General features: G+C 50.4%; 8 protein-coding genes across 11 annotated transcripts; 5 read left to right on the top strand and 3 right to left on the bottom strand.

The window, feature by feature from the left end:
- Nucleotides 1-3,586: 3,586 nt before the first annotated feature.
- On the bottom strand, nt 3,587-4,184 carry LOC9660481 (ycf20-like protein). Its single transcript, XM_002964884.3, has one exon. It carries the CDS (start codon nt 4,171-4,173, stop codon nt 3,676-3,678), a length of 498 nt encoding a protein of 165 aa, XP_002964930.2. The 5' UTR covers nt 4,174-4,184; the 3' UTR covers nt 3,587-3,675.
- Nucleotides 4,185-4,203: 19 nt separating this feature from the next.
- LOC9660480 (pentatricopeptide repeat-containing protein At1g09900) lies at nt 4,204-6,174 on the top strand. The gene has a single exon (XM_002965229.2). The coding sequence runs from the start codon at nt 4,223-4,225 to the stop codon at nt 6,077-6,079; it is 1,857 nt and encodes a 618-aa protein (XP_002965275.2). The 5' UTR covers nt 4,204-4,222; the 3' UTR covers nt 6,080-6,174.
- Nucleotides 6,175-8,056: 1,882 nt separating this feature from the next.
- LOC9660479 (subtilisin-like protease SBT5.3) lies at nt 8,057-9,837 on the top strand. Its single transcript, XM_024670053.1, has 4 exons — nt 8,057-8,240; nt 8,420-8,599; nt 8,941-9,117; nt 9,209-9,837. Exons 1-4 carry the CDS (start codon nt 8,057-8,059, stop codon nt 9,835-9,837), a joined length of 1,170 nt encoding a protein of 389 aa, XP_024525821.1.
- A 1,220-nt stretch (nt 9,838-11,057) lies between these two features.
- Nucleotides 11,058-12,107, top strand: LOC9659086 (calcium-dependent protein kinase 14). Its single transcript, XM_002965227.2, has one exon. The coding sequence runs from the start codon at nt 11,058-11,060 to the stop codon at nt 12,105-12,107; it is 1,050 nt and encodes a 349-aa protein (XP_002965273.2).
- On the bottom strand, nt 12,029-14,825 carry LOC9660478 (GPI transamidase component PIG-S). Its single transcript, XM_024669854.1, has 13 exons — nt 14,744-14,825; nt 13,892-14,576; nt 13,742-13,826; nt 13,582-13,671; nt 13,460-13,533; nt 13,301-13,394; nt 13,139-13,222; nt 12,944-13,074; nt 12,804-12,885; nt 12,629-12,746; nt 12,472-12,575; nt 12,320-12,406; nt 12,029-12,257 (listed from the first exon to the last, which is right to left on the bottom strand). Exons 1-12 carry the CDS (start codon nt 14,799-14,801, stop codon nt 12,320-12,322), a joined length of 1,692 nt encoding a protein of 563 aa, XP_024525622.1. The 5' UTR covers nt 14,802-14,825; the 3' UTR covers nt 12,029-12,257.
- Nucleotides 14,826-16,275: 1,450 nt separating this feature from the next.
- LOC9660477 (phosphatidylinositol N-acetylglucosaminyltransferase subunit A) lies at nt 16,276-18,288 on the top strand. Of its 4 annotated transcripts, XM_024669851.1 has the most exons (8): nt 16,276-16,412; nt 16,491-17,063; nt 17,128-17,282; nt 17,343-17,433; nt 17,512-17,628; nt 17,700-17,803; nt 17,864-17,954; nt 18,031-18,288. In XM_024669851.1, the coding sequence occupies exons 1-8, from the start codon at nt 16,287-16,289 to the stop codon at nt 18,073-18,075; spliced, it is 1,302 nt and encodes a 433-aa protein (XP_024525619.1). In that variant the 5' UTR covers nt 16,276-16,286; the 3' UTR covers nt 18,076-18,288. The 4 variants fall into 4 exon arrangements, 2 of the variants coding, with proteins under 2 accessions (XP_024525619.1, XP_024525620.1); XR_002991798.1 differs by lacking the exon at nt 18,031-18,288 and having other exon boundaries at nt 17,512-17,632; XR_002991797.1 differs by lacking the exon at nt 18,031-18,288 and having other exon boundaries at nt 17,343-17,437.
- Nucleotides 18,152-19,388, top strand: LOC9659085 (LOB domain-containing protein 22). Its single transcript, XM_024669853.1, has 2 exons — nt 18,152-18,263; nt 18,362-19,388. The coding sequence occupies exon 2, from the start codon at nt 18,501-18,503 to the stop codon at nt 19,149-19,151; it is 651 nt and encodes a 216-aa protein (XP_024525621.1). The 5' UTR covers nt 18,152-18,263; nt 18,362-18,500; the 3' UTR covers nt 19,152-19,388.
- Nucleotides 19,255-21,037, bottom strand: LOC9660476 (RAC family serine/threonine-protein kinase homolog). Its single transcript, XM_002964882.2, has 13 exons — nt 20,990-21,037; nt 20,883-20,942; nt 20,752-20,832; nt 20,576-20,695; nt 20,416-20,526; nt 20,267-20,361; nt 20,172-20,209; nt 20,025-20,117; nt 19,871-19,959; nt 19,708-19,815; nt 19,516-19,659; nt 19,390-19,454; nt 19,255-19,335 (listed from the first exon to the last, which is right to left on the bottom strand). Coding segments are annotated over exons 4-13 (822 nt in total). The 5' UTR covers nt 20,654-20,695; nt 20,752-20,832; nt 20,883-20,942; nt 20,990-21,037; the 3' UTR covers nt 19,255-19,334.
- Between the last annotated feature and the right edge of the window lie 16 nt (nt 21,038-21,053).

Genomic DNA, 21,053 nt, shown 5'->3' with positions numbered 1-21,053 from the left:
TGATCACACTGATAAGTGTGAATCACATACCACTACGTCACCTGCACATCAGAGTGACATTTCGTAAGCGTACGCAAGTGATCATGAAAGTTAGCATGTTAAGGAATAAAAAACGTTTCAACAATCCTTGATCTCTAGCTCATGTTCATTTTGCTTAGAAGGCTCGCGAATGCTGCAGCATTGTCTTCTTAAGGCCTAAGTAAAAGACAAATAAGTAAACAGAAACACGAGAAAAGTGCACTTACTCGGTACTGGCTGCGTTGTTTTCTTACACGAATTATCTCGAGGCGTGACAAAGGATCTCTATCTTCGCAGCTGCCTGTGCCTGTCCTCTTGAAATAGTTGCTGTCTAGACCATCCTGGCTGACGTTGAGCATAAAGAATGAAACGGTGCTCAAGCAGGGATCGCTGCGATCGATCTGTCTTGTCTTAAAGTTAAGGCAAGAACCTGCAGTACAGCCAAACCACTCCACAAAAGTTCTGGACGGATACTCCAGCTCTCTGGGAGATACATAGCCCCTGTTGACTTGCACGACGAATCCCCAAGACACTTTCAGCGTCCAGTTGTAGACATCGTTGTAGCAAAAAGACTGCTGTAAGACGGCAGAAGGATCAGCCCGAATGGCAAGCGAAAGATGAGCCAACGCTTGAATCCGATTCATTCCTGGGAAAATAGGATCGACCGTATCCAAGTGGTGCAATGAAACCAACGGAGTAGTCGGGTGAGAGTCGAGCAACCCGATAGCATCTCCACGAATGTCCATCTGCTAGAGCACGGAAGTTTTGAGAAGGAGCTCGAGCAGCCAGCCATTTACCTGATGAAATCCTCTGTCCAACGTCAGTGGCACGCCAAGTTCTGCCATGCAAGCTTGTAGCTTGCCGTCGACACCCCATACGTGATCGTTCCTCCTAATGCAGTCGTCCTGCATTTTCTCGAGCGCTTCCACAAGTGAGTAGCTCAGTGCAATCCCAGCACCCCCGAAAGCCATGTTTGTCGAGAACCCTGTAACACTCTGGTAGTGGCTCTCCGAAAAAGCACCGATGTAGTAAAACTGACTGTGGTCGTACTTGGAGAGAACCCGGGCGAGATTGTCCACGACGAAGAAGGTGTCGTCGTCTGAAAGAACGAACCAATGCACCCCGAAAAACTTGAGCCGGAACAACTCCGAAGGAAGCCTCGAGACTCTAATCTGGTCCTTCATCTGCTGGTCCGTCAAGGTGAAGTTTCTCGAAAGCTCGTTGTTGTTGACGACTTGGAGCGGAGGTAGCGATCCATCGTGCATGTCTCGCACAGCGCTGTCCAGCGAGACCACCCCTCTCGTTTGATTCGGTCGCCACCAAAGCCTCACGTAGTTCTTCCTGTGATCCCAAGTCTGTGACCCTGCTCCGATCCCAAACATTATATTCTCCACTTTGGTCGTGCTGCTGCTGCTGCTGCTGCTGACGCTCCTAAGATGGCGATCGCAGAAATAGCCACGGTAGAGCTTCTGTGAAGAGAAGTTAGTTCCCAAGAGAACAAGGACGCAGCTTGTAGCAAGAAGAATTATCGTTGCAAAGAACAAATGCCTAGCAGCCATGATGCACGAAACATTCTACCAAGAAAGGCAAAGATTTGTAGCCATCGCTGGAAGAACCAAATGCCTGGCAGCACGGATGGGCAGGAAGCTAGAAACCATTCTACAAGGAAGAGAGGCCCGTAGAGAAATCAGCTACTTTTAAAAGGACTCTTTGCCGCGCTACTTTCGGAGATGAGAAGAAGAGAAACTCTCTGGCCAAAACTCGCAAGCAAACGAGCAAAAACACTCTACGCAAGAGTTCGAAACTTACTTGTGGAGTTTCCAAAACGAGCTTCCCTTTTTCCTGGAAAACAACAAAAACGGAGATTCTGTATCGCGATCCATCTCGAAAATATCGTACCGATCGGCAAAATGCGGCTTCGAATCACTCCAAAACCCCGCGGCTCTAGAGCGCGATCCATCGACTATAAATCCCCTCCCTACCAGCAATGGATCGTGCTCTAGAACAGCCTTACCCTCCCTAGCGATCAATCGCGCAAAACTTCGCTATCAAGATCCATGGCGCTAAAACCCTCAGCTATCATAGCCCTAAAATATCAATTCTCTACTCTCAACTCCATCGTTGCCCCGTGCTTTTGTATCGTACAACGCTGCCTCCTAGGCGCCTGGTAAAACCAAACTTCACTCGGGATTAAAAAGTAAAGTTAACTTTACCTCTAGCAGCCATGGATCCGGAGTTATATCCTTGACCACGCGTATAGTTTTCACCATGGATAAATCCTTCTCCGTGCGTAAGCACTTCCATCGTGTCCTCTCTTCCCGCGCATAGCTACTGCTTGACTTCCCGCCTTCGAGCCCCGTTGACCAGGTCAAATAAAAGTTGACCGGCCGGTCACACAGGTCCACCGGGTTCTCTCTCGTCGTGAAGGCAATCCCCACGCGATCACGGTCGCGGTGCCACCCAGAGAATGTTCTCACTGGGAGCTCCAAATCCTTCTCTGGAACCTCTCCCTGGTGGATCTGGACGACGAATCCCCAAGACACTTTGATCGTCCAGTTCCGATCGGGATCATAGCAGAAGGATTGCTGGAGCAAGCCCATGGGATCCACCCCGTGCGCGCTCCCGATCAGATGCTTGACGCTCTCGATCCTCCCCATCCTTGGGAAGAATGGATCTAGGAGCTCGATGTGGTGGAGCGAGACGAGCGGCGTCAAAGGGTGCGAGGAGAGCAATCCAGAGGCGTCGTCCAGCACGTCAAACTGGTGGAATCCACGCTCCACCGTGAGTGGAACGCCCAATTCCGCCACACAGGCGTGGATCCGAGCGTCCGCGCTATACAATCCATGGTATCTCTCCAGGCAATCGTCCAAGACCTCGTCAAGCTCCTCGGCGAGCGCGTAGCTTATCGCGAATCCGGCGCCTCCGTACGCCATGTTTGTCGAGAATCCATCCACGTTTTGGAAGTGGCTCTCGGAGATTGATCCAATGTAGTACGGCTGCCGGTGGTCGTACTTTGCGAGAACTTTGGCCAAGTTTCCGGGGACAAACACCGTGTCATCGTCGCCCATGACGAACCAGCGAACGTCTCCCAGCCCAAGACGAAACATCTCCGAGACAATCCTCGCTATGCGGATGTGGTGCCTTCCATTCGATGGTGATCTTCCGTACGTGTATCGAAACTTGGAGGTGTCACTGGAAACTTTGATCTCGGGTAGCGTGTCCTGGTCCGGTAGAGTGGAATTCACTGCTTCGTCCAGCCAAACGAAGCCTCTCATTCGATCCTCCGGCCTCCACCATGCCCTGACGAGTTCTTTGCGCGAATCCCACATCGCGGCGTTGGAGCTGATCCCAAACACAATGTTCGTGAGATTGGTGGCTCCAAAATCGCGATCCACATCTTGTTTGATCGTATGCAATCGTGTTCTTGAGTTGAAATTCACGTAGTGCCTCACGGTGAGATGGACGGTCACAGCGTACAGAAGAAGAACTCCATACGCTAGAACAAGGAGAACGATCATCCCAGAAAATATCACCTCTTTCTTCTTCATTGCAATCGAAATACTATCACTATGGAAAGGTTACTATATTTTTATAGTTTGCTATTAATATAAGCTCTAGCACACCGGCCTAGGAAGTACCCCTCTGTTTTTAGGGTTCTTAGCTTCCAAGCTTGAATGCGTCGACGAAGAGACCAAAGGAGAGGCCGGCTTTCCAGTAATTCAGCATTCTCACCAGGAATCGCAGCTTCTCCGTCACGGGCGGCATCTTATACATGAGAAATCCAATGCCTTCGGTTACAGCCACGATGATCGCGGCCACCAGCACGTCCCAGTCCCCTGTTTGCCCCAGCACCGTGGCCAGTGCGTTGGCCGAGTAGAATCCCAGCAGCAGCAAGAACACTTTGAGCGGCAAATTGCGTCGGATCTCCCGGAATCGCTCCAGCAGATCGATCCTTCTCGCTTCCAGCAGCTGCCCGAGACGAGTGGAGATGGGATTATTGCCGCTCCCGCGTCTTCTCAGTGGATCCTCGCTGAATCCGTTGCTGCTACTGGCGCCATCGGTTCGTAGTGTTCTCGTGACGATGCTGGATCGCTGGTGTGGACGAATCGGGGGATTGTAGAGCAGGATTGGGGAAGAACAGACAAATGCCGCCATGCGATCCCAAAAACCCTAGCCAGGGAAGAACCCTAGCGAAGAATGTGCCATGGCGCTGCTAGCCGGCGCCATTCCGGTGGCGATCGCGAGCTCATCCTCGACATCTTTGGCTCCGGTTTCTTGCAGCGCGCAGGCCGTCCAGCAAAATGTGAGCTTCCGGAAGAATGCCAGTGCCACTGCTGCCGAGGAGCAAATATTATCAAGCCAGGGACCAGGTAAGAAATCTCGATACAGGAGGAAGAGGAAATCGCAGGAGCGGCAGCCTGGCGAGCTCGATCCTCCAGTCGGCATCGCGGCAGTGGACGAAGACTCGGTGACAGAGATTTGCAAGTTTCTCGAATCGAGGCTTCCGGAAGGAATTCTGGTGGGGAGTTTAGCCACATTCCAAGGCCTCTATTTCAGCCACATTGCAGTGTGCAAGATCTTGCAAAGAACGAAAGATCCGGACGCTGCTCTTGCATTCTTCCAGTGGCTGACCAGAGAAGCTTGCTACAAGCCCAACACGGTGGCATACAATTGCCTGCTCAATGCGCTTGTCAAGGCCGGGAAAATCCACCAAGTGAGAGAGATGCTAGATCGAAAAACTCTGGGGGAGTTCGTGCACAGCGAGTTCACGTATGGAACTCTAGTCCACGGCCACTGCCTTGCCGGGGAGTTTGATGAGGCAAAGAGGCTTGTGGCGGAGTTCAAGGATACAGGGATGAGCCCCGGGAGCTTGGTCGTTCTCCACAACCTCATGCTCAAAGGTTTCTCCGAGGCCAGGCTTGTGGACGAGGCCAAGAGCCATCTCCACCGGATGGATTGCAAGCCCAACAGCGTCTCCTACAACACGCTCATCGATGCGCTGTGTAGCTCCGGGAGGATCCAGGAGGCCCGTGAAGAGCTCCAGGCCATGGCCAAGCGAGGCGTGGCTCCAAACCGGGTGACTTACAACGCGATGGCCACGGGCCTCGGCAAAGCTGGCCTGCTCGACGAGGCTTTCGAGCTCATGGGAGTGATGGAAAGCGCTGGTTTTGCTCTGACAGCCGTGACTTTCAATCCGGTGGTGGAGTTTCTCTGCAAATCCGGGAAGCCGGACGAGGCATGCAAGGTGATGGAGACTATGCTTCTCAGGAACATCGAGCCCAACATTCTCACGCTCAACTTGATCCTCCACGCCTTCTGCAAGGCGGCACGGCCTGAGGAAGCGCTCGGCATGACGGACATAATGGTGGAGATGGGATTCTGCCCGACCATCGTCACCTTCAACGCGCTACTGGAGCTGTTCTGCAACACCGATCAGATGGACAGCGCCGCCGAGCTCCTGGAAACGATGGCGCGCAGCAAGTGCAAGCCAAACTTCGTGACTTACAGCATCATGGTCCAGAAGTTTGCAGAGATGGGGAGAATGGTGGAAGCTCGAGCGTTCCTGGAGCAGCTGGTGGTGTGTGGCTACGCTCCCAATCTCCTGGTGTGCAATGCCTACGTCGCGGGGCTTTGCAAAACCGGAGAGATGGATCTGGCTTCCAGATTTCTCACGGTGATGGCGGAGGAGGGGTGCCGAGCAAACACCGCGACTTACAACAGCCTTGTGGAGGGGTTTTGCAAGCTCGGCAGGATGGACGAGGCGGAGAGGGTCCTCGAGGAGATGATTGCCGAGGGAAGCCTTCCGGACTCGACCACTTACAGCGTTTTGATCCAGGGGCTTTGCAGCGCTGGACAGATCGTGCACGCCTTCATGGTGATGCTCCAAGTTACTCGGGCGGTGGAATCAGCGAGGCCGGATCCAGCCACCTTTGTCAAGCTGATAGAGAAGCTGTGTGAATTGGGAGAGATGGACAGGGCTGCTCTTGTGCTCGAGAGAATGGGAGACGAGCACGAAGAGTTTCGTGTATGCCAAGTTCTCATCTCAAATAGTCAACATTAGCAGAACCTTGGTCGTCAAACTGGAAGTTTAGATTAGTCTAATATAAGATTACATCAGGATTTACCTTTTAAAAGCTAAGTTTACATCCGTTAGTCGGTCAGGATATTCGGCTCTCACCCAAAAGGCCCGGGTTCAATTCCCGGCAACGAAAGTTGATTTTCTAAATAATAAAGTTATAGCGGTATATTATTTGATTTAAATGTAAGTTTAATATTTCTTATTCAGTACATAAAAATTTATTTTAGTTTGTTTGTCAAAATAATTTTTTATTCCGTCTTTTTAAAAAGTAAACTAAGTTTTTAGTTCTTGAATATTCATCTTAATTTTTTATTTCTTTATTTGATATTTCAAAATATTATGTTGACACTACTTAAAACCCTATTATTTTTTGGTAATTGTATTTAATCAAATTATTATTTGAACACTAAACTTTAATATTATATCGAGTAGCACTTGATATGATATCTACTATGGTGCTAAGCTAATAAATTTTATTTATACATTTTTATATACTTAAAAGGAAAATGATATCTTTAAATTTAAAGTTTAAATAATAATATTTTGTTAAAATTAAGTATTTTATATAAATTTAATTACTTAAAATTTATATTTATAAAACTTCCTCATAAAAGTTCTTCAACTTCTCATTTATGATCATTGGTATAAATAATCTTTAAAGTTAATTAATTATAAAATTTATTCTAAATTATAACTTTAAAACAAGTTTTATATGTTATAAATATTTTTGGGTCTTCTATAAATGACTTTTGAAAAGTTAAATAAAAATTTAACAACCTCCAATTAATAGAAACTCACATTTATTTGATTAGACTAAGCTAAAGTTTCTAGACTTAAATCACACTAATCCTAAAATTTAATCTGGCTAAATTTTTTTTTTACTAAAATATGTTTAGATATTTTAAGATATTTTACCCATGCTTCATACTTTGGTATATTACGAAATAAGTAAACCTCTGAATAAAATTTCACTATCAGAATCTTTGGGAATTCTAACATCCATTTTTTTATATATGCTACTCTTAGGAATCCAGTTTTTTGAGAAAACATCAGTCGTTGTTGCTATGCTGAGAAGACCCCTGCGCTGGGCACCGTAGAGTCAAGTGGTCAAACCGGGGAGCGTGATCACTTGCATTGAGAAGTCGTAGCTAACTTCGAGATTTATGCATTCCTGGCAAATGCTGCAACCGAGTGCCTTCCCGCTTTTTAGGGTTCTTGTTTTCCTCGCAGCGGCGTAGATGTTGATCATAAGCAGCAGCGCATCGAGCGCCAGGCGCCCCACGGTCAATGTAGGCTCAAAGGTGAGCCCCCTGACTTTGCAAGTAGTCAAAGACTTCCTGCCTCTCGTGGCTGCTATCCAGGACACGACATCGTGCTGCACGAAAACATATCGGTGTAGCTTTCGAGTGCAAGGCCGCCAAGACACTGCACTTTGACGAGCCTGCCGTGGATCTCTTCGGTGTCCTTCTCGGTAAGCCTGGTACACGCCGCCATGATCTTTGGTATAGCAAATCATACGCTTCAAGTGATCGAGATCGATGCCTCGTATGTCGAAGCTCTCAACACCAATCGCAACAGGCCAGAAGGCTGATCACCGCTGAGTATATAGTGTGGCTCCGCTTGTATCGATCAACACCACGACAACTTCCGCAATACTCGAAGTTGGTGCCTCATCGGAGACAAGTTTACCAGATCTTCCTGGCCACTTCGAGGTAGCTTTTGCGACAGAGTTTGAGGACAAAGTGCAGGGCCTCGGGAGAAGTTTCTACGGAAATCGACAAATGAGGTGTTGATAACGAACGTCCTCTGCTGTCCTCCGGACGCACCAGAGGAAAGCTGCCAGTGGTCTGAGGGGCGGGCCGGAGCATCCATGAACATAAGCTACGTCCACCCGACTCCTGTCTTCGACTACACTCCTCCTGCCAGTCTCAACGCTGTCCGGGGTAGTATAGAACGAGGATGCAGGTTATTCCTCAAGGGACCAGCCTTGTGATAGCGGAATCTCACCCCATGCACCTCCATGGTTTCGACTTTTTCGTGGTCCGACGTGGGCTTGGGAACTCCAACTCGTCACTGGCTTCGACGTTTAATCTCTTGGATCCTCCTGGGCACTGCTTGATGGGTGAGATTCTTACTCATCCCGGTACGTTCGTTCTGTAGAGCTCTTTCACGACGCTGATGGTTTTCTAGGTGCTTGGTATTTTCATTCCCATCCTTCAACCTCGGTGAGACGTCGCAATAGCTTATCCCTCCTGTCGTCTAAGGTACCTTTTATGAAACATTAACACTGTTTATCTGGTGCAAGGCTTTTGGATATTGTAGGAGCATCCTCTATACTACAGTTCACTTTTGTTGCTTGCAGTGAGGACGCACCGTCAATGTCGATTTATTCAAATCGATACACTTGCTTCGAGGGCTTGTGGAACAAAGTCGAAAATGCGGCTCTTCTTATTTGTGTTCTTTGTGTGTTGCTGCAAAGGAGATGTTTCCAGCTCGTTGAAGGTTTGCTTCTTGTTACTTTCTTTTGATTATTAAACGTCTTGCAGCCGTATATTGTGTACCTTGGAGGTAAAAAGGGGATATCTGCCGACACACTGACCACAACTCACTATGATCTTCTCGTGAAAGCAACCGGAAGGTTTGATAGTAGCAGTCTGATCCAAGATTTTTTACTTTTCTGGTCTCTAGCATGGAGGTGGCCTCGGCAGCGATGATCTATAGTTACAAGTATGTATTTAGCGGATTCTCAGCTAGACTTACAAAAGAACAAGCTGATAAGCTATCCAGTACGTGCTGGCAACATTAGTACTCTCTTACGTAACAGTTTCTTTCCTGTTCTGTAGGAATGCCGGAAGTTCTCAGTGTTCATCCCAACAGAGTTCGTCGGCTCTTTACAACTCGCTCGTGGGATTTCTTGGGCCTTCCGATTGACGCAGAGTCAAAAGCAGCAAGTCTGTTGTCCGAGCATAGAATTCTGGATGAGGACTCCAGTGATGTAATAATTGGAGTCCTTGACACAGGTATGAAGAAATTTGCTGGATCACACTCTTACACAGTGCACAGGTATATGGCCTGAATCCGAAAGCTTCCGTGACGATGGAATGAAACCAGTTCCGGCGAAATGGAAGGGCTCTTGCGTCAATGATCCGAAAACGAACGCTTCAGTGGTAGTACACTGTAACAGGTACGAGGCATTTTGCGCGCACTCCACTCCATCGCTTTCTTTTTCTGAATTTTGTGTGTATCATATCGCCAGGAAAGTCATAGGTGCGAAATACTACAGAGCCGGCCTGTCCCCAAACGCTTCGGTGGCATACAGCAATCCTAGAGACTTTGATGGCCATGGAACGGGCACAGCTTCCATTGGGGCTGGTATGGCAGTGGCCAACGCGAGCATGGAAGGACTAGCTTCAGGAACTGCTAGAGGTGGTCTTCGCAGTGCCAGGATCTCTGCGTACAAGGTGTGCTGGACTTTCCAGTGCTACGATATCGACATTGTAGCGGCTCTAGACGACGCAATTCACGATGGAGTAGACGTGATATCGCTCTCGCTTGGCGACGTACCTCTGCCGTATAACGTCGACATTATCGCGATTGGTGCCTTCCATGCATTGGAGAAAGGCATCTTAGTCTCGTGTGCTTGTGGAAACTCTGGGCCGATCAAAGGAACAGTGACCAACATAGCTCCTTGGATACTTACTGTTGGTGCCAGCTCCATCGATCGAGAGATCACGCCGTGAGTCTATATTTCTACGTTGGTTACGTGACTGATACTTTGTTTTCCCAGAAACTCGACACGGTTTCCTATAAAGCCCGCACCGGTGGCTGGAGACTTCTCTTCCAGAGGACCGAACATTATCAGTCCCGACATTATAAAGGTATATGTTCTTTGTCTTTTTTTTTTTTTTGGTCTTGAAGAACACTTTCTCAGCCGGACGTGAGTGCTCCAGGCGTGAGCATCTTGGCAGCATGGAGCGGTGGAAGCGTAGCAATGGATCCAAATGGGACGTTCGTGCGTACCAACTTTGCTATCGCGTCGGGAACTTCCTTTGCCTGTCCTCACGCAACCGGTACGGCTGCTTTCGTCAAGTCGATTCATCCAAGCTGGAGTCCGGCGGCGATCAAGTCCGCGATCATGACAACAGGTAAGAAATTACAAATAGGAACGAGAAGTGACTGATGCTATTTCTCGTACGCAGCGAGGTATCTCGACAACACCGGCAAGCCCATCACAGAGAGCGACGGATCGCCAGGAGACTCCTTCAGCATTGGTGCCGGAGTGATCCAGCCGATGAAAGCCATCGATCCGGGATTGGTCTACGAGACGGCTATCTCGGACTACATCCTCTACCTTTGCAGCACCGGCTACTCCTCCAAGCAAGTCCAAAACATCACAGGAGACACTGCTACCTCCTGCCCCGACGGCACCAGCACTCCCGCCAGCCTCAACTATCCCTCCATCGGATTCAACATCAGCGTTGTCAAGAGTGCGACGATCCCGCGAACAGTGACAAACGTTGGCGATGCGAGCTCAATCTACAAGGCACGAGTGGAGGCTCCCAGCGATTCGCGGCTCAGCATCACCGTCTCTCCGCAGGAGCTCAAGTTCTTGAACCAGGGGGAGAAGCTCTCCTTCAACGTCACGATCTCCCTGAGTTCTTCAAAAGAGCCCATTGCTTCGAATCCATGGGCTTTCTCGTCGCTCACTTGGGACGATGGAAAACACAGCGTGCGAAGTCCCATAGCTGTGGCAATAAGCTAGTTTGCATGCTGAGAAGCATCCATGGGAGGCAAAAACGAACTAAAAGTTTGATTAAAGTTGACCATCCAGAAATTTTTACATCACCTAAGATTTATTTGTTAGAAAATGGTAGATGATAATATTCTTTATTCGCCTTTTCCTGTTATATAAATACACCTGTGTTTAAGGAAACCTACACTTTTTTTTTTCTTGCTAGCGATGGAGATGGAGCGCATGAGAGCCTTGTTCTCGGTGGAAGAGGAGCTGGATCATGGCGGCCAAGCAATCGTCTACAAAGTAGTGCGCAAGCGTGACGGTCAGCCTTTTGCTTGCAAATCGATCAGGGTCACAGAGTATAAAGAGGACGAGCTTGAAGATCTCGACCCTGATGACATCCCGAATGGAGGCCTGCAAGAGGAAGCCGAAATGGAGATCCGGGCGCTCTCCAAAGGCAAGGGCGAGAGTGGTGTGGTTCAACTGGTGGACGTTTTCAGGGACGACGATTACTACCACATCATCATGGAATTGTGCGAGTGCTCGTTGAAAGACATGCTGCAGGACAGGGCGAGGTTGAGCGAGCACGAAGCAGCGATGGTGATCAAGAGCGTGGCCAGGACCGTGAGTAGGATGCACGACTTGGGCGTGGTTCACAGGGACATCAAGGTGGGGAACATCCTCTTGGGTTTTGGGGAGATCTTGTTTGACAACATAAAGCTGGCGGACTTTGGAACCTCTTGGGTGAGCAAGGGGACGGACATGAGAATGAGAGGCCAGGTCGGGACGGACAGATATGTTGCTCCTGAAGTGGTAGCTTCCATTCATGAGTACGACGAGAGGGTGGACGTGTGGGGCGTGGGCATTGTTTTGTATGAGATCTTGTCCGGGAAGCTTGCGTTCGAAGGATTGAGATCGAGGGATGTTCCAAGGAGGTTGAGTCATTGGGAGGATTTGCCCGTGAGCTCTATGGACTGGACAGACGTGAGTGATGGAGCCAGGGATCTCATTCTCCAGTTGCTCCACTTGGACGCGAGAAGGAGGCTGCCTATCCATGAAGTTGAGAACCATCCATGGGTCGTCAAGCATTCCGGGTCACAAGTTCCAGATAATCGCAGTCTGGAGGAAGAACAGCACTCGAAGAGAATGGTTTTCGAGCAGCCACACCATGGCTTGAAGAGAAGGCGAGGCGGGGAGGAGGAAGAAGAGGAGGATTTTATTGCAAAGAAGTTACAGCACCTAGGCGTGAATCGCGCAGGGCAGGCTGTTCATTGACTTGAGCTTTATCACTCTTCTTGTCCATCGTTTTTCTAGCGAAATGAAAACCGCAAGGAGACTGTTAATTCTAATATAGAAGCTACATTTCAATGTTTCGTTCAAGGGAAGGACGCTGAAGTTCTCGCATGAATTGTAAGATCAAACCACCTAGTAATTCGAAGAGAGTTTTCGCGAGTAAGAGCGAGTACGAAGTAGAACATAGCATTTACCTATTTCCTCGACGACTTTCGAGCGTATCTCATTGTCTCCTTGACAACGGAGATAACAGTGTGAAGCAGCACTGGAACGAAAAATGGCTGCACAAGAACGAGCAGAGTTTTCAGTTGTGGTGAATTATTTCTTTTGTCTTTCTCAAAGGTACCGTGTACATCGCGAACTGGTGCTCCTTTGGGAAGTGAAGGAGAGACATGATCGATGGATGAAAGAAAGCCTCTTCAGCCCAGGCTTTTGCCGTTGCCGAGAAATCTGCGAGAGACACGACGCGGCTGAGTACGGAAGAGACTTTTCGATAGCCTTACTGCCAATCACTTGGTAGGAAGCGTTTCCAGCGTCCATGGCTTTCTCAGCCGCCTCGAGCGACGTTGTCACCTGGACACCAATCTCTTGCTGAATAACCATCTTTGGAAGCGATTCCACCTGTACAGCAACCCAATTAAGAGCTTTTTCCTTCCGAGGAAGTGAAGATCATCATACCAGTTTTAGGAGTGATGCCAAGGTAGAAGCGGTGGAGTTTACATCAGCTATGACGCGCCTGCGCAGCAGCAGATCCAGCTCCCTGCATCAAATACAGCATTACATCACCCCCTGGAAATAGAGCACTGCTCGCTCCGTACCACTCTGCAAATCCTGTTCTCTGGTTGCAAAGAATGGACAGCTTTGGAGCTTTCCTGCGCGGTGGTACCGGAGGCAGACCAAACAGTGTCCGGAGCTGAGCGACAACCACCTCCATCGTCGTCTTCAAGTCCTGGGAGAAAAAACAAAGCGATAGATCAGCCTTTCCAATAATCAAATTCCTCCAGGCAGCGCACGTTCACATTTAGTCGCTGCCGCAAGGTGCTATTATCAGCAACCAGACACCCGGGCGGGTTCCAGATGACCACACCTCCCCACCCCTGCATTAAAGGCATCAGCTGGATTGTGCGAAGGCAACAGGAAAAAAAAAAGAAAAGGAAAAGTTGGCGACTACCGACTGGAGAGGTAAAACCGTCGATGGAGGCCGAGGAGGTTATGCGGCCGCTTGACAGCTTGATGCGCAACGGGCATTCCTCGACGGGAGGCACATATCTGTAATGTTAAAGCGAACGGGTGTTAGGAAACCGTAGCCAAAAGGAGAATACCAGGCCACGTACATTGCAAAATGGAGAACTTTCGACCGCCCAGCTGCGGCAGCAGACGTATCCAAATGCCATTCGTTGGCGTTCACCTGTAGGAGCAGCAACTTTAGGAAAAAACCAAAGACCGGAGAGCTTACAAAAAAGGAGAGATCCTTTGATTCAATAACGTGCGACCGGATATCTGCGTTCCATTGGGACCTCGCTGCTGCTGGAGTGTAGTACAGGACCTAGGAAATTGGAAAGAAACGTTCAAAGCACCTCGAAAAGAAGCTTCATGGAAGCGCGAGCTTGAGTTACCTGGCTTTCAACGCTTAAACGCGCCACGGGAGCCAGTGCGTCGACGACAGGAGATAGATACTGCGATTCCACACTGTCAAAGTCCCTGCAAATGGATTCAGAAGATCAGATTTTTTCTCGAGAAGGGTAAAAAAAAAAAGTTCAGAGTACCAGTTGAAAATCCAGTTTTCTGGATCCGCGTTGAGCAAGCTGAAGGACAGGATCGCCGATCCATCCGCGGCTAAAGGCATCGTCTTTGCCACTGCAGTCGCGGGCTTTCCACCCGCGAGAAGAACACCCGCTGTCTCGGAAATAATCCGAGTGAGCTGCTCGTCATTCCCCAGCAAACTCGGTGGAAAAACCACCCATGCATGACGATACTTTCCCACCACGGCCTCGGCACCACCGCCTTGCGAAAGCTCTCCATCGAGGAGAACTAGAATGGTGTATTTTCCTGCTCGATCTTCACCGATATAGTTCTTCAAGCTCTCGTCGATCGAGGTGGAGTCTTGGCTATGGAGGCTGTCAAGAACACGGCCGCATTCCCAGAGCGGCTTCGCTCTATCTCCCCCACGCTTGTGGAGACACAGTCCCTTGGCATCTAGCGTCACGGCCACTTCGATCTCGCAAAAGCCACTGCTAGACCACTCGCGAGTGGCTCTCAACACCACTTCCAGTCGATCACTCCACTTCGCATCCCGGTCTGGAGTTTCTTCTTTGGAGAAGAAGACGATCTGGAGCTGGCAGTGTACTCTCGCGGCCGACGACGACGATTGCTTTGTTACGAATCCCTCAACCTCGCGATATGGCAGTGGCACACGGTACACTTCTGTCAGCTTCCACCAAAATGGGAGCCCTGGAGGATCCAAAAGTGCCCAGAGAGGAAATCAGCAGGATGCCAGTGGCCAGAGAGGGGTAAATCACCAAGAAATAACTCGCAAGAAGACACAAAGCGATCGTATCTCTACGCAAGGATATGAATCGCGAAGTCACTGCTCGCGCGCTCGCTCGCTCGATTCTTACCTGCGAGAATGTACGCCAGCGCCGAGAGCGCGATCGCCAGGCGCGTGCTCCCCGCCATTCTCGAAATCTAGGGCTCCTAGATTAGGGTTCTTACGAGAATTTCTTTCTATTTCACAAGTTCGCTATCTACAATCGATTCGCGGCCGCTAGAGATTCCAGCACGCCGCTGGCGATGGAGGCGCGCACGGCTTGTGGCTTCATTGGGAAGAAATCTACGCCAGAGCTAGCGCTGCTGGGCACGAAGATCCACATCACACCTTGAGACTTCTCAGTGAGCGTGAAGCTGATCAGCGGCACTGGATGCCGGAGATCTCCATCGCGCGCCGCTGAGAAGGCTGGATTGCTCCACAGGATCCCGCCAGATTGAGCATCGGTCACAGCCATGGGCAGAGCACTGCGCTCGAAGAGGAGATTGTCGAAATGCCGCCACGATGGAATCCCCAGCTCCGGTTTCTCGCGAGAGGAATCCACCTCCAACGATCGCCACGTGGATCCCAGCGAGAGCTCCGTGAGGCGCGCGTCTGGATCGATGATACGCTGGGGGCTGGCGAGCGATGAATCGCTGCCGGGGGACTGTGGAGCTGCAGTAGCGGATGATCCGTCCGGGAGGAGTGCCAGCGTCTTGAGCTCACATCGCGCGCTGGAGAGGAGATCGCTGCTGCCGTGATCTTGCGTGAGGCGCGAGGATGCGGTGGAGGGTTTAGTGACTGGAATCAAAGGCCGCAAGGAAGAACAAGAAGAGGCCCCTGGCAAAGATTTGAGCTTCTTGAGCGGCGCTGGCGCAGCGGAGGAGCAGCAAGGCGAGGATCTGGACCGCTTGGCGGAGGAGAGCCTGGAGTCTGGAAAAGGAGGAGCTGCTGGAACGTTTGGCTTGATGGGAGGCGTAGAAGAGGAAGAAACATTCGCTGGCCTTGGCGCGATCGGGCGGAAGCGAGAAAGGATCTCGCCCTCCGCGCGGGGATTTCGCGATCGCCGGCTAATCATCGCTGGATGGATGGATGGATAGATCGAGAGGAAAGAAGACGAGAGGAGAGAAACCTAGCGTTCTCTAGAACAGACCAAGAAAAAATAGTATAGAGCGAGCGTGCATTCCACCACGAAGGAGAAAGAAAAAAACATGGGATTAACAGCGAGGGAGGATATATGTGGGGGAGGTGAGAGTAAAGTATCATACGCGCGTCAGCGGCAGCCACTGACAACACGCAACGTGTCACAGCCGTGATTGGGCGGCCATGGTATGGGGGCCACTGGGGGCGATGCCTTGGCTCCAGGAGAAGGAAACACGTCCGCGCTAGTTGCACGACGCGTGGCGCACTTCCCATTGGCCGGCGCAGGTGGCTGTGGCTTAGAAGGGGACACTTTGAGGCAGCTCCTCATTGGCCCGACGCGAATAAGATCGCCATGCCCAAAATATCTTGAAAAGGAACCGTCCTTTTAGGGCTTACTAAATCCGGCGGGAGCCGAATATTCACTCCCTTCCAGGAATAAAAGAATATCTTTCGAATTCCATCTGGCCTGGAATATGCCGGAGATTTAGGGTTCCATGGGCGACGAGCATGGGAGGCGCCACAATGTGCTCATGGTCTCGGATTTCTTCTACCCGAATTTCGGCGGTGTGGAGAGCCACATATACTCGCTCTCGCAGTGCCTCTTGCAGCGCGGCCATAAGGTAATCCATTGATGGATCCCTCGATCGATCGGCATTTCGCGGAGCTCGATTTGTAGGGTAATAATCTCCTCTTTCCAGGTCGTGGTGGCCACGCATTGCTACGGCAAGCGCTCCGGCGTGCGCTACCTCACCGGCGGCCTCAAGATCTACTACATTCCATGGCTGCCATTCCTGATGCAAAACACTCTCCCCACATTCTTCCTCACGCTCCCGGTGCTGCGCTCGATCATCGTCCGCGAGGCCATTACCATCGTCCACGGCCACCAGGCATTCTCCACGCTGTGTCACGAGGCGATCCTCCACGCCAGGACCATGGGCCTCGAGGTGGTGTTCACGGATCACTCCCTCTATGGATTCGCGGACCTGGGCAGCATCCACATGAACAAGGCGCTCCAGTTCTCGCTCGCCGACGTCCGCCACGCCATTTGCGTCTCTCACACCAGCAAGGAGAACACGGTGCTTCGCTCAGGGATCGCTCCAGAGAAGGTGTTCGTGATCCCGAATGCCGTGGACACTGCGATGTTCCAGCCCCGGCCTCGCGCTGGATCGATCAAGCGCATCGTTGTGGTGGTGGTGAGCAGGCTGGTGTATCGCAAAGGCGCAGATTTGCTGGTGGAAGTCATACCGGAGGTTTGCAAGCTCTTTCCAAACGTAAGCTCTTGCAAGTTTTTTTTTTTCGTTCACGGTTGGAACAAGCTCTCCTGGTCCCTCACAGGTGGATTTTATAATCGGTGGAGATGGTCCCAAGAGAGTTCGTCTCGAGGAGATGCGTGAGAAGCACTCGCTTCAGGAGCGCGTCGAGATGCTGGGCTCGGTTCCTCACGCCATGGTGAGCTCCGTGCTTGTTCGCGGCCATATCTTTCTCAACAGGTGAAGTAGTCCTCGTTCTCTTTCGATGGCTTAAGTTTCGATCTTTCTCTCTCGTTCCAGCTCCCTCACCGAGGCTTTTTGTATCGCAATCCTCGAGGCGGCTAGTTGCGGCTTGCTCACTGTTAGCACCCGCGTCGGTGGAGTCCCAGAGGCATGTATGTTGTGTGAATCCTTGTCGTGATCTTGTCTCTCCGAAGCCTTTCGTGACTAACACATCGTTTTGCTCCAGGTTCTTCCACCGGACATGATCGTTCTCGCGACACCTGTTCCGGGCGAGATGGTAAAAGCCATCGGTCAAGCGATCGAGCTTCTTCCCAGAATCGACCCGCAGGAAATGCACAACCGCGTACGTGAGTCTTTCTTTCCATTTTGGACAGGACAAGAGAGGAAGATAAAAACTGCCCCTTTGTGCTGTAGATGACGAGAATGTATAGCTGGATGGACGTAGCCAAGCGAACCGAAGTCGTGTACAACCACGCCGCCGCCACTCCTCGCAGCAACTTGCGGGACCGACTTGCACGGTTAGTCTAGACTCCATTGCGGTGCTCGTTTCAGGTTCTTCGCTCTCCTTGATTCCACAGGTACTTTAGCTGCGGACCTTGGGCGGGGAAGCTCTTTTGCCTCGTCGTGATCCTGGACTACATCGTGCTGCTTTTCCTCGAGTGGTGTCAGGTCTGTAGAAGCAAAAGTAAAACGTTATGATCTTCCAGTCCACACAAAGCTAAGCTTTTTCTCTTTTTTCTCGCAGCCTCGAGAAGAGATGGACACCGTACCTTCGCTAAGCGTACTTTAAAGCTTGCGGGGCTATTTATACGCGAAGGCTAATCGGCTCCGGGATAATCTCGCAGAGCTGACCTGGTAAAAAAAGAAGAGTGAAAAGGTGGAAGGGCGAAAAATATGAGACAGCATCCAGGCCACACGTAAATTAAGTCTTGCCCACGGCCGGGAGAGATGGGCGTTGCGTGGCGCTGGTTAATAAAAGTAAGCCAATGTGCTATTTGCTATATTTACGTGCGGGTCATAGTGACCTCATTTAGCTGACCTTTGGCGTGTGTTCCTTTCTTTTTTCTTTCTTCCAGCGGTGGATTTTTTCGGCGGATCTTCGGCATTTCTCGGTGGTCACTTCGCCTCCGCCGGGGAATTCGTAGCGTCTGTGAAGAAACAGAAGATCAAGCAGGCACAGTGAAGTGAGAGAGAGAGAGAGAGAGAGAGAGCTGGATGATGATGCAGCAACAGCAACAGCAGCAGCAGCAGCAGCAAAGCGAGAGTATGAACGTGACCTCGAGCAACGGCAGCAACGGGAGCATGACAACGAGCCAGGCGTGCGCCGCTTGCAAGTTCCAGCGGCGAAAGTGTCCGGTGGACTGCCCGCTCGCGCCGTACTTCCCCGCCGAGGCCAACCAGAGATTCCTGAGCTGCAAGAGACTGTTCGGCGTGAGCAACATGCTGCGCTTCCTGCGGGACGCGGACCCGGCGGACAAGGAGGAGACGATGAAGTCACTTATCTACGAGGCGGAGGTGCGGGACAAGGACCCGGTTCACGGCTGCTACGGGATCATCTCGCAGCTGACGGAGCGGGTCAGGGGGCTGCAGCGGGAGCTGGAGCTCACCCGGAGCTTGGTTCACCAGCACCACCATCTGAACCATCACCACCACCAGCAGCAGCCGTCGGCTTCGCTTCTCCAACCTGAGTTCGCACAGCCACTGCTCTCGTCAGTGTCATCAAGCTGCAACAACACTCACCCTCTAGCATTGCCGCTCTCGAGCACGGTGGCTGCTTACAGCAGGAGTAGCGGTGCTTCGTCCCTGGCCCTGGATGATCCTTTTGACTTCGAAAGCATAGACCACAAGTACATACTAAGGCCATAGAAGCGGAGGAGCCGAGGGAATGGAGAAAATGGAGAAAAAGGAAGAGGTTTCTTTTTTGTACATGTTGACAAAACTCACTTTCAAGCAGGCAGTTGCGCAACAACAACACACACACACACACCTTCACTGGATTTTGGTACTGGATTTGATTTCCCTTGACACACAGCCACGCTCAATTAATTATCTGTAACATTTTTTGGATTTAGTTCAGCGCTCTCGAATAAACTGATCAGCATACCACACTGTAGTTGTGATTTGTTCGCACGTAAATACCACGTCAAAGTTTCCAACATCATCGCCTCCCTGTCCAAGATGGAAACTATCGGGCTGTCAGCAGTGGTCAACTTGTATACAGCCATCATACCTTCACTTGTGGAACGAAGGGCGGCCGGATTTTCTTCTGTAGCATGCTTGTCCAATTCACTGATGCGAAGAACTGGTGCTCTATAATCTCTTCATAGTCCCTCTGTCCAGCTCCCAGCCGCTTCTCAGGATTTCTCACGAGCAACTGCTAGCAACAGATAGTGAGTTCCAAGTGATCGATCGTTTGCGTTACCTTGGAGAGAAGGTCTCGGGCCACGGGAGTGAGAAAAGCAGGAAACGTCAGCTTGGCGTTGAGAATCCTATCGTACATGATGTTCACGTTCTTATGATAGAAAGGAGGCTGTATTTTCCGGATTAAAACTTCGAATGAAATGGAGCATCTAGAATGAACTTACCAGCCCGCACAACATTTCGTATAACAGTGTTCCAAGGCTCCACCAGTCTGCAGCTCGACCATGGCCTGAATTGCAGAGGATTTCTGGGGCTGAAGACGCGCTTGGGGTGGCACCGTTAGTGTCAAGAGCTAATCACAGGTTATAAAACACGCACCGATATACTCAGGAGTGCCACAAAACGTCGACGCTGACTTGTTATCTAGAATGGCCTTCTTAGCGAGTCCGAAGTCAGTAAGTTTAACATGGCCTGCAATGTTGTTTTCTCTGTAAGCTTTCATGAACGTGATTTAAGTGCAAATACCTTCGGCATCGAGAAGAACGTTCTCCGCTTTCAGATCTCTGCGTGGCATAGTACAGAAACGAATCAGGCACAAGAAAATAGTAGAAAATCAGTACCTGTAAACAATTCCCAGCCCGTGCAAATGACCGATTGCTAATGTGATCTCGGACGCATAAAATCGAGAGCGATCCTCCTTGAATCGGCTTGCAACCTGTGGAGAGGCTTGAGCGAGAGCCGAGAAAACCGAAAAAGTTTAATGTTTTACCTTGAGGTGATAAAAAAGCTCACCCCCACTGAGAAACTCCATCACCATGTAGAACTTCTCCTCGGTTTGAAAAGCATAACGTAGAGACACAATGAAGGGGTGCTGAACGGCCTGTGAAACAACAAGTTTTAGCAGTTCGAAATGTGAGAAGCTGCCATACCTCAAGAATATGGCGTTCAGTTCTGGTATGCTCCAGGGCTTTGCCGTCTACAAGATCCTTCTTGTCAAGCACTTTCATCGCAAGGATTTCATCTGTAGTGTGCTTCTTTACCAAGTACACCTGCAGGACGAAGCAATTTCTCGCCAAGCCGTCGCAAATGAAGATCAACGCCTTACTTTTCCAAAAGCTCCTTTCCCGAGGACCTTCAAAAACTTAAAACTCTGAGGACTCACTTCTTCGTTGTCTGTCGAGTAAACCTGTTCGGCACGAATTCTTTAGCAAAGAAAGGACTATTTTATGAACTTACAGTTTCGGATCGACTTCTTGGCTCCACTTGCCAGTCGTCTGACTGTTCGACGCTAAATCTCTGGAGCAGCAACCTTGATGAGACAAGTCCAAGACTAGACTGCTTACCGTGTCCCATTCACCAAGCTTCCTCGATGACAAGGCATACCGTTTAGACTGGAAGCTAAACTTA

Source organism: Selaginella moellendorffii, unplaced genomic scaffold (assembly GCF_000143415.4).
Source record: "Selaginella moellendorffii unplaced genomic scaffold, v1.0 SELMOscaffold_5, whole genome shotgun sequence".
NCBI lineage: Eukaryota > Viridiplantae > Streptophyta > Lycopodiopsida > Selaginellales > Selaginellaceae > Selaginella > Selaginella moellendorffii.
Note: the sequence above shows the minus strand (reverse complement) of the source record. Positions and strands in the feature narration are given on the sequence as shown.

Coding starts and splice junctions, on each gene's coding strand:
- LOC9659085 (XM_024669853.1), top strand. CDS start 18,501: ATGATGATGCAGCAACAGCAACAGCAGCAGCAGCAGCAGCAAAGCGAG.
- LOC9660478 (XM_024669854.1), bottom strand. CDS start 14,801: ATGGCGGGGAGCACGCGCCTGGCGATCGCGCTCTCGGCGCTGGCGTAC. Junction 13,395..13,459: donor AAAGTTCTCCATTTTGCAAT/GTACGTGGCCTG, acceptor TTAACATTACAG/ATATGTGCCTCCCGTCGAGG. Junction 13,075..13,138: donor GGCAGCGACTAAATGTGAAC/GTGCGCTGCCTG, acceptor TTTTTCTCCCAG/GACTTGAAGACGACGATGGA.
- LOC9660481 (XM_002964884.3), bottom strand. CDS start 4,173: ATGGCGGCATTTGTCTGTTCTTCCCCAATCCTGCTCTACAATCCCCCG.
- LOC9660476 (XM_002964882.2), bottom strand. CDS start 20,653: ATGAAAGTGCTTGACAAGAAGGATCTTGTAGACGGCAAAGCCCTGGAG. Junction 20,118..20,171: donor CGTTCTTCTCGATGCCGAAG/GTATTTGCACTT, acceptor ACAACATTGCAG/GCCATGTTAAACTTACTGAC. Junction 19,960..20,024: donor TGGCACTCCTGAGTATATCG/GTGCGTGTTTTA, acceptor GCGCGTCTTCAG/CCCCAGAAATCCTCTGCAAT.
- LOC9660477 (XM_024669851.1), top strand. CDS start 16,287: ATGGGCGACGAGCATGGGAGGCGCCACAATGTGCTCATGGTCTCGGAT. Junction 17,283..17,342: donor GGCCATATCTTTCTCAACAG/GTGAAGTAGTCC, acceptor CTCTCGTTCCAG/CTCCCTCACCGAGGCTTTTT. Junction 17,434..17,511: donor GCGTCGGTGGAGTCCCAGAG/GCATGTATGTTG, acceptor GTTTTGCTCCAG/GTTCTTCCACCGGACATGAT.
- LOC9660479 (XM_024670053.1), top strand. CDS start 8,057: ATGCAGGTTATTCCTCAAGGGACCAGCCTTGTGATAGCGGAATCTCAC. Junction 8,600..8,940: donor ATGTTTCCAGCTCGTTGAAG/GTTTGCTTCTTG, acceptor CCTGTTCTGTAG/GAATGCCGGAAGTTCTCAGT. Junction 9,118..9,208: donor AATTGGAGTCCTTGACACAG/GTATGAAGAAAT, acceptor GAATGAAACCAG/TTCCGGCGAAATGGAAGGGC.
- LOC9659086 (XM_002965227.2), top strand. CDS start 11,058: ATGGAGATGGAGCGCATGAGAGCCTTGTTCTCGGTGGAAGAGGAGCTG.
- LOC9660480 (XM_002965229.2), top strand. CDS start 4,223: ATGGCGCTGCTAGCCGGCGCCATTCCGGTGGCGATCGCGAGCTCATCC.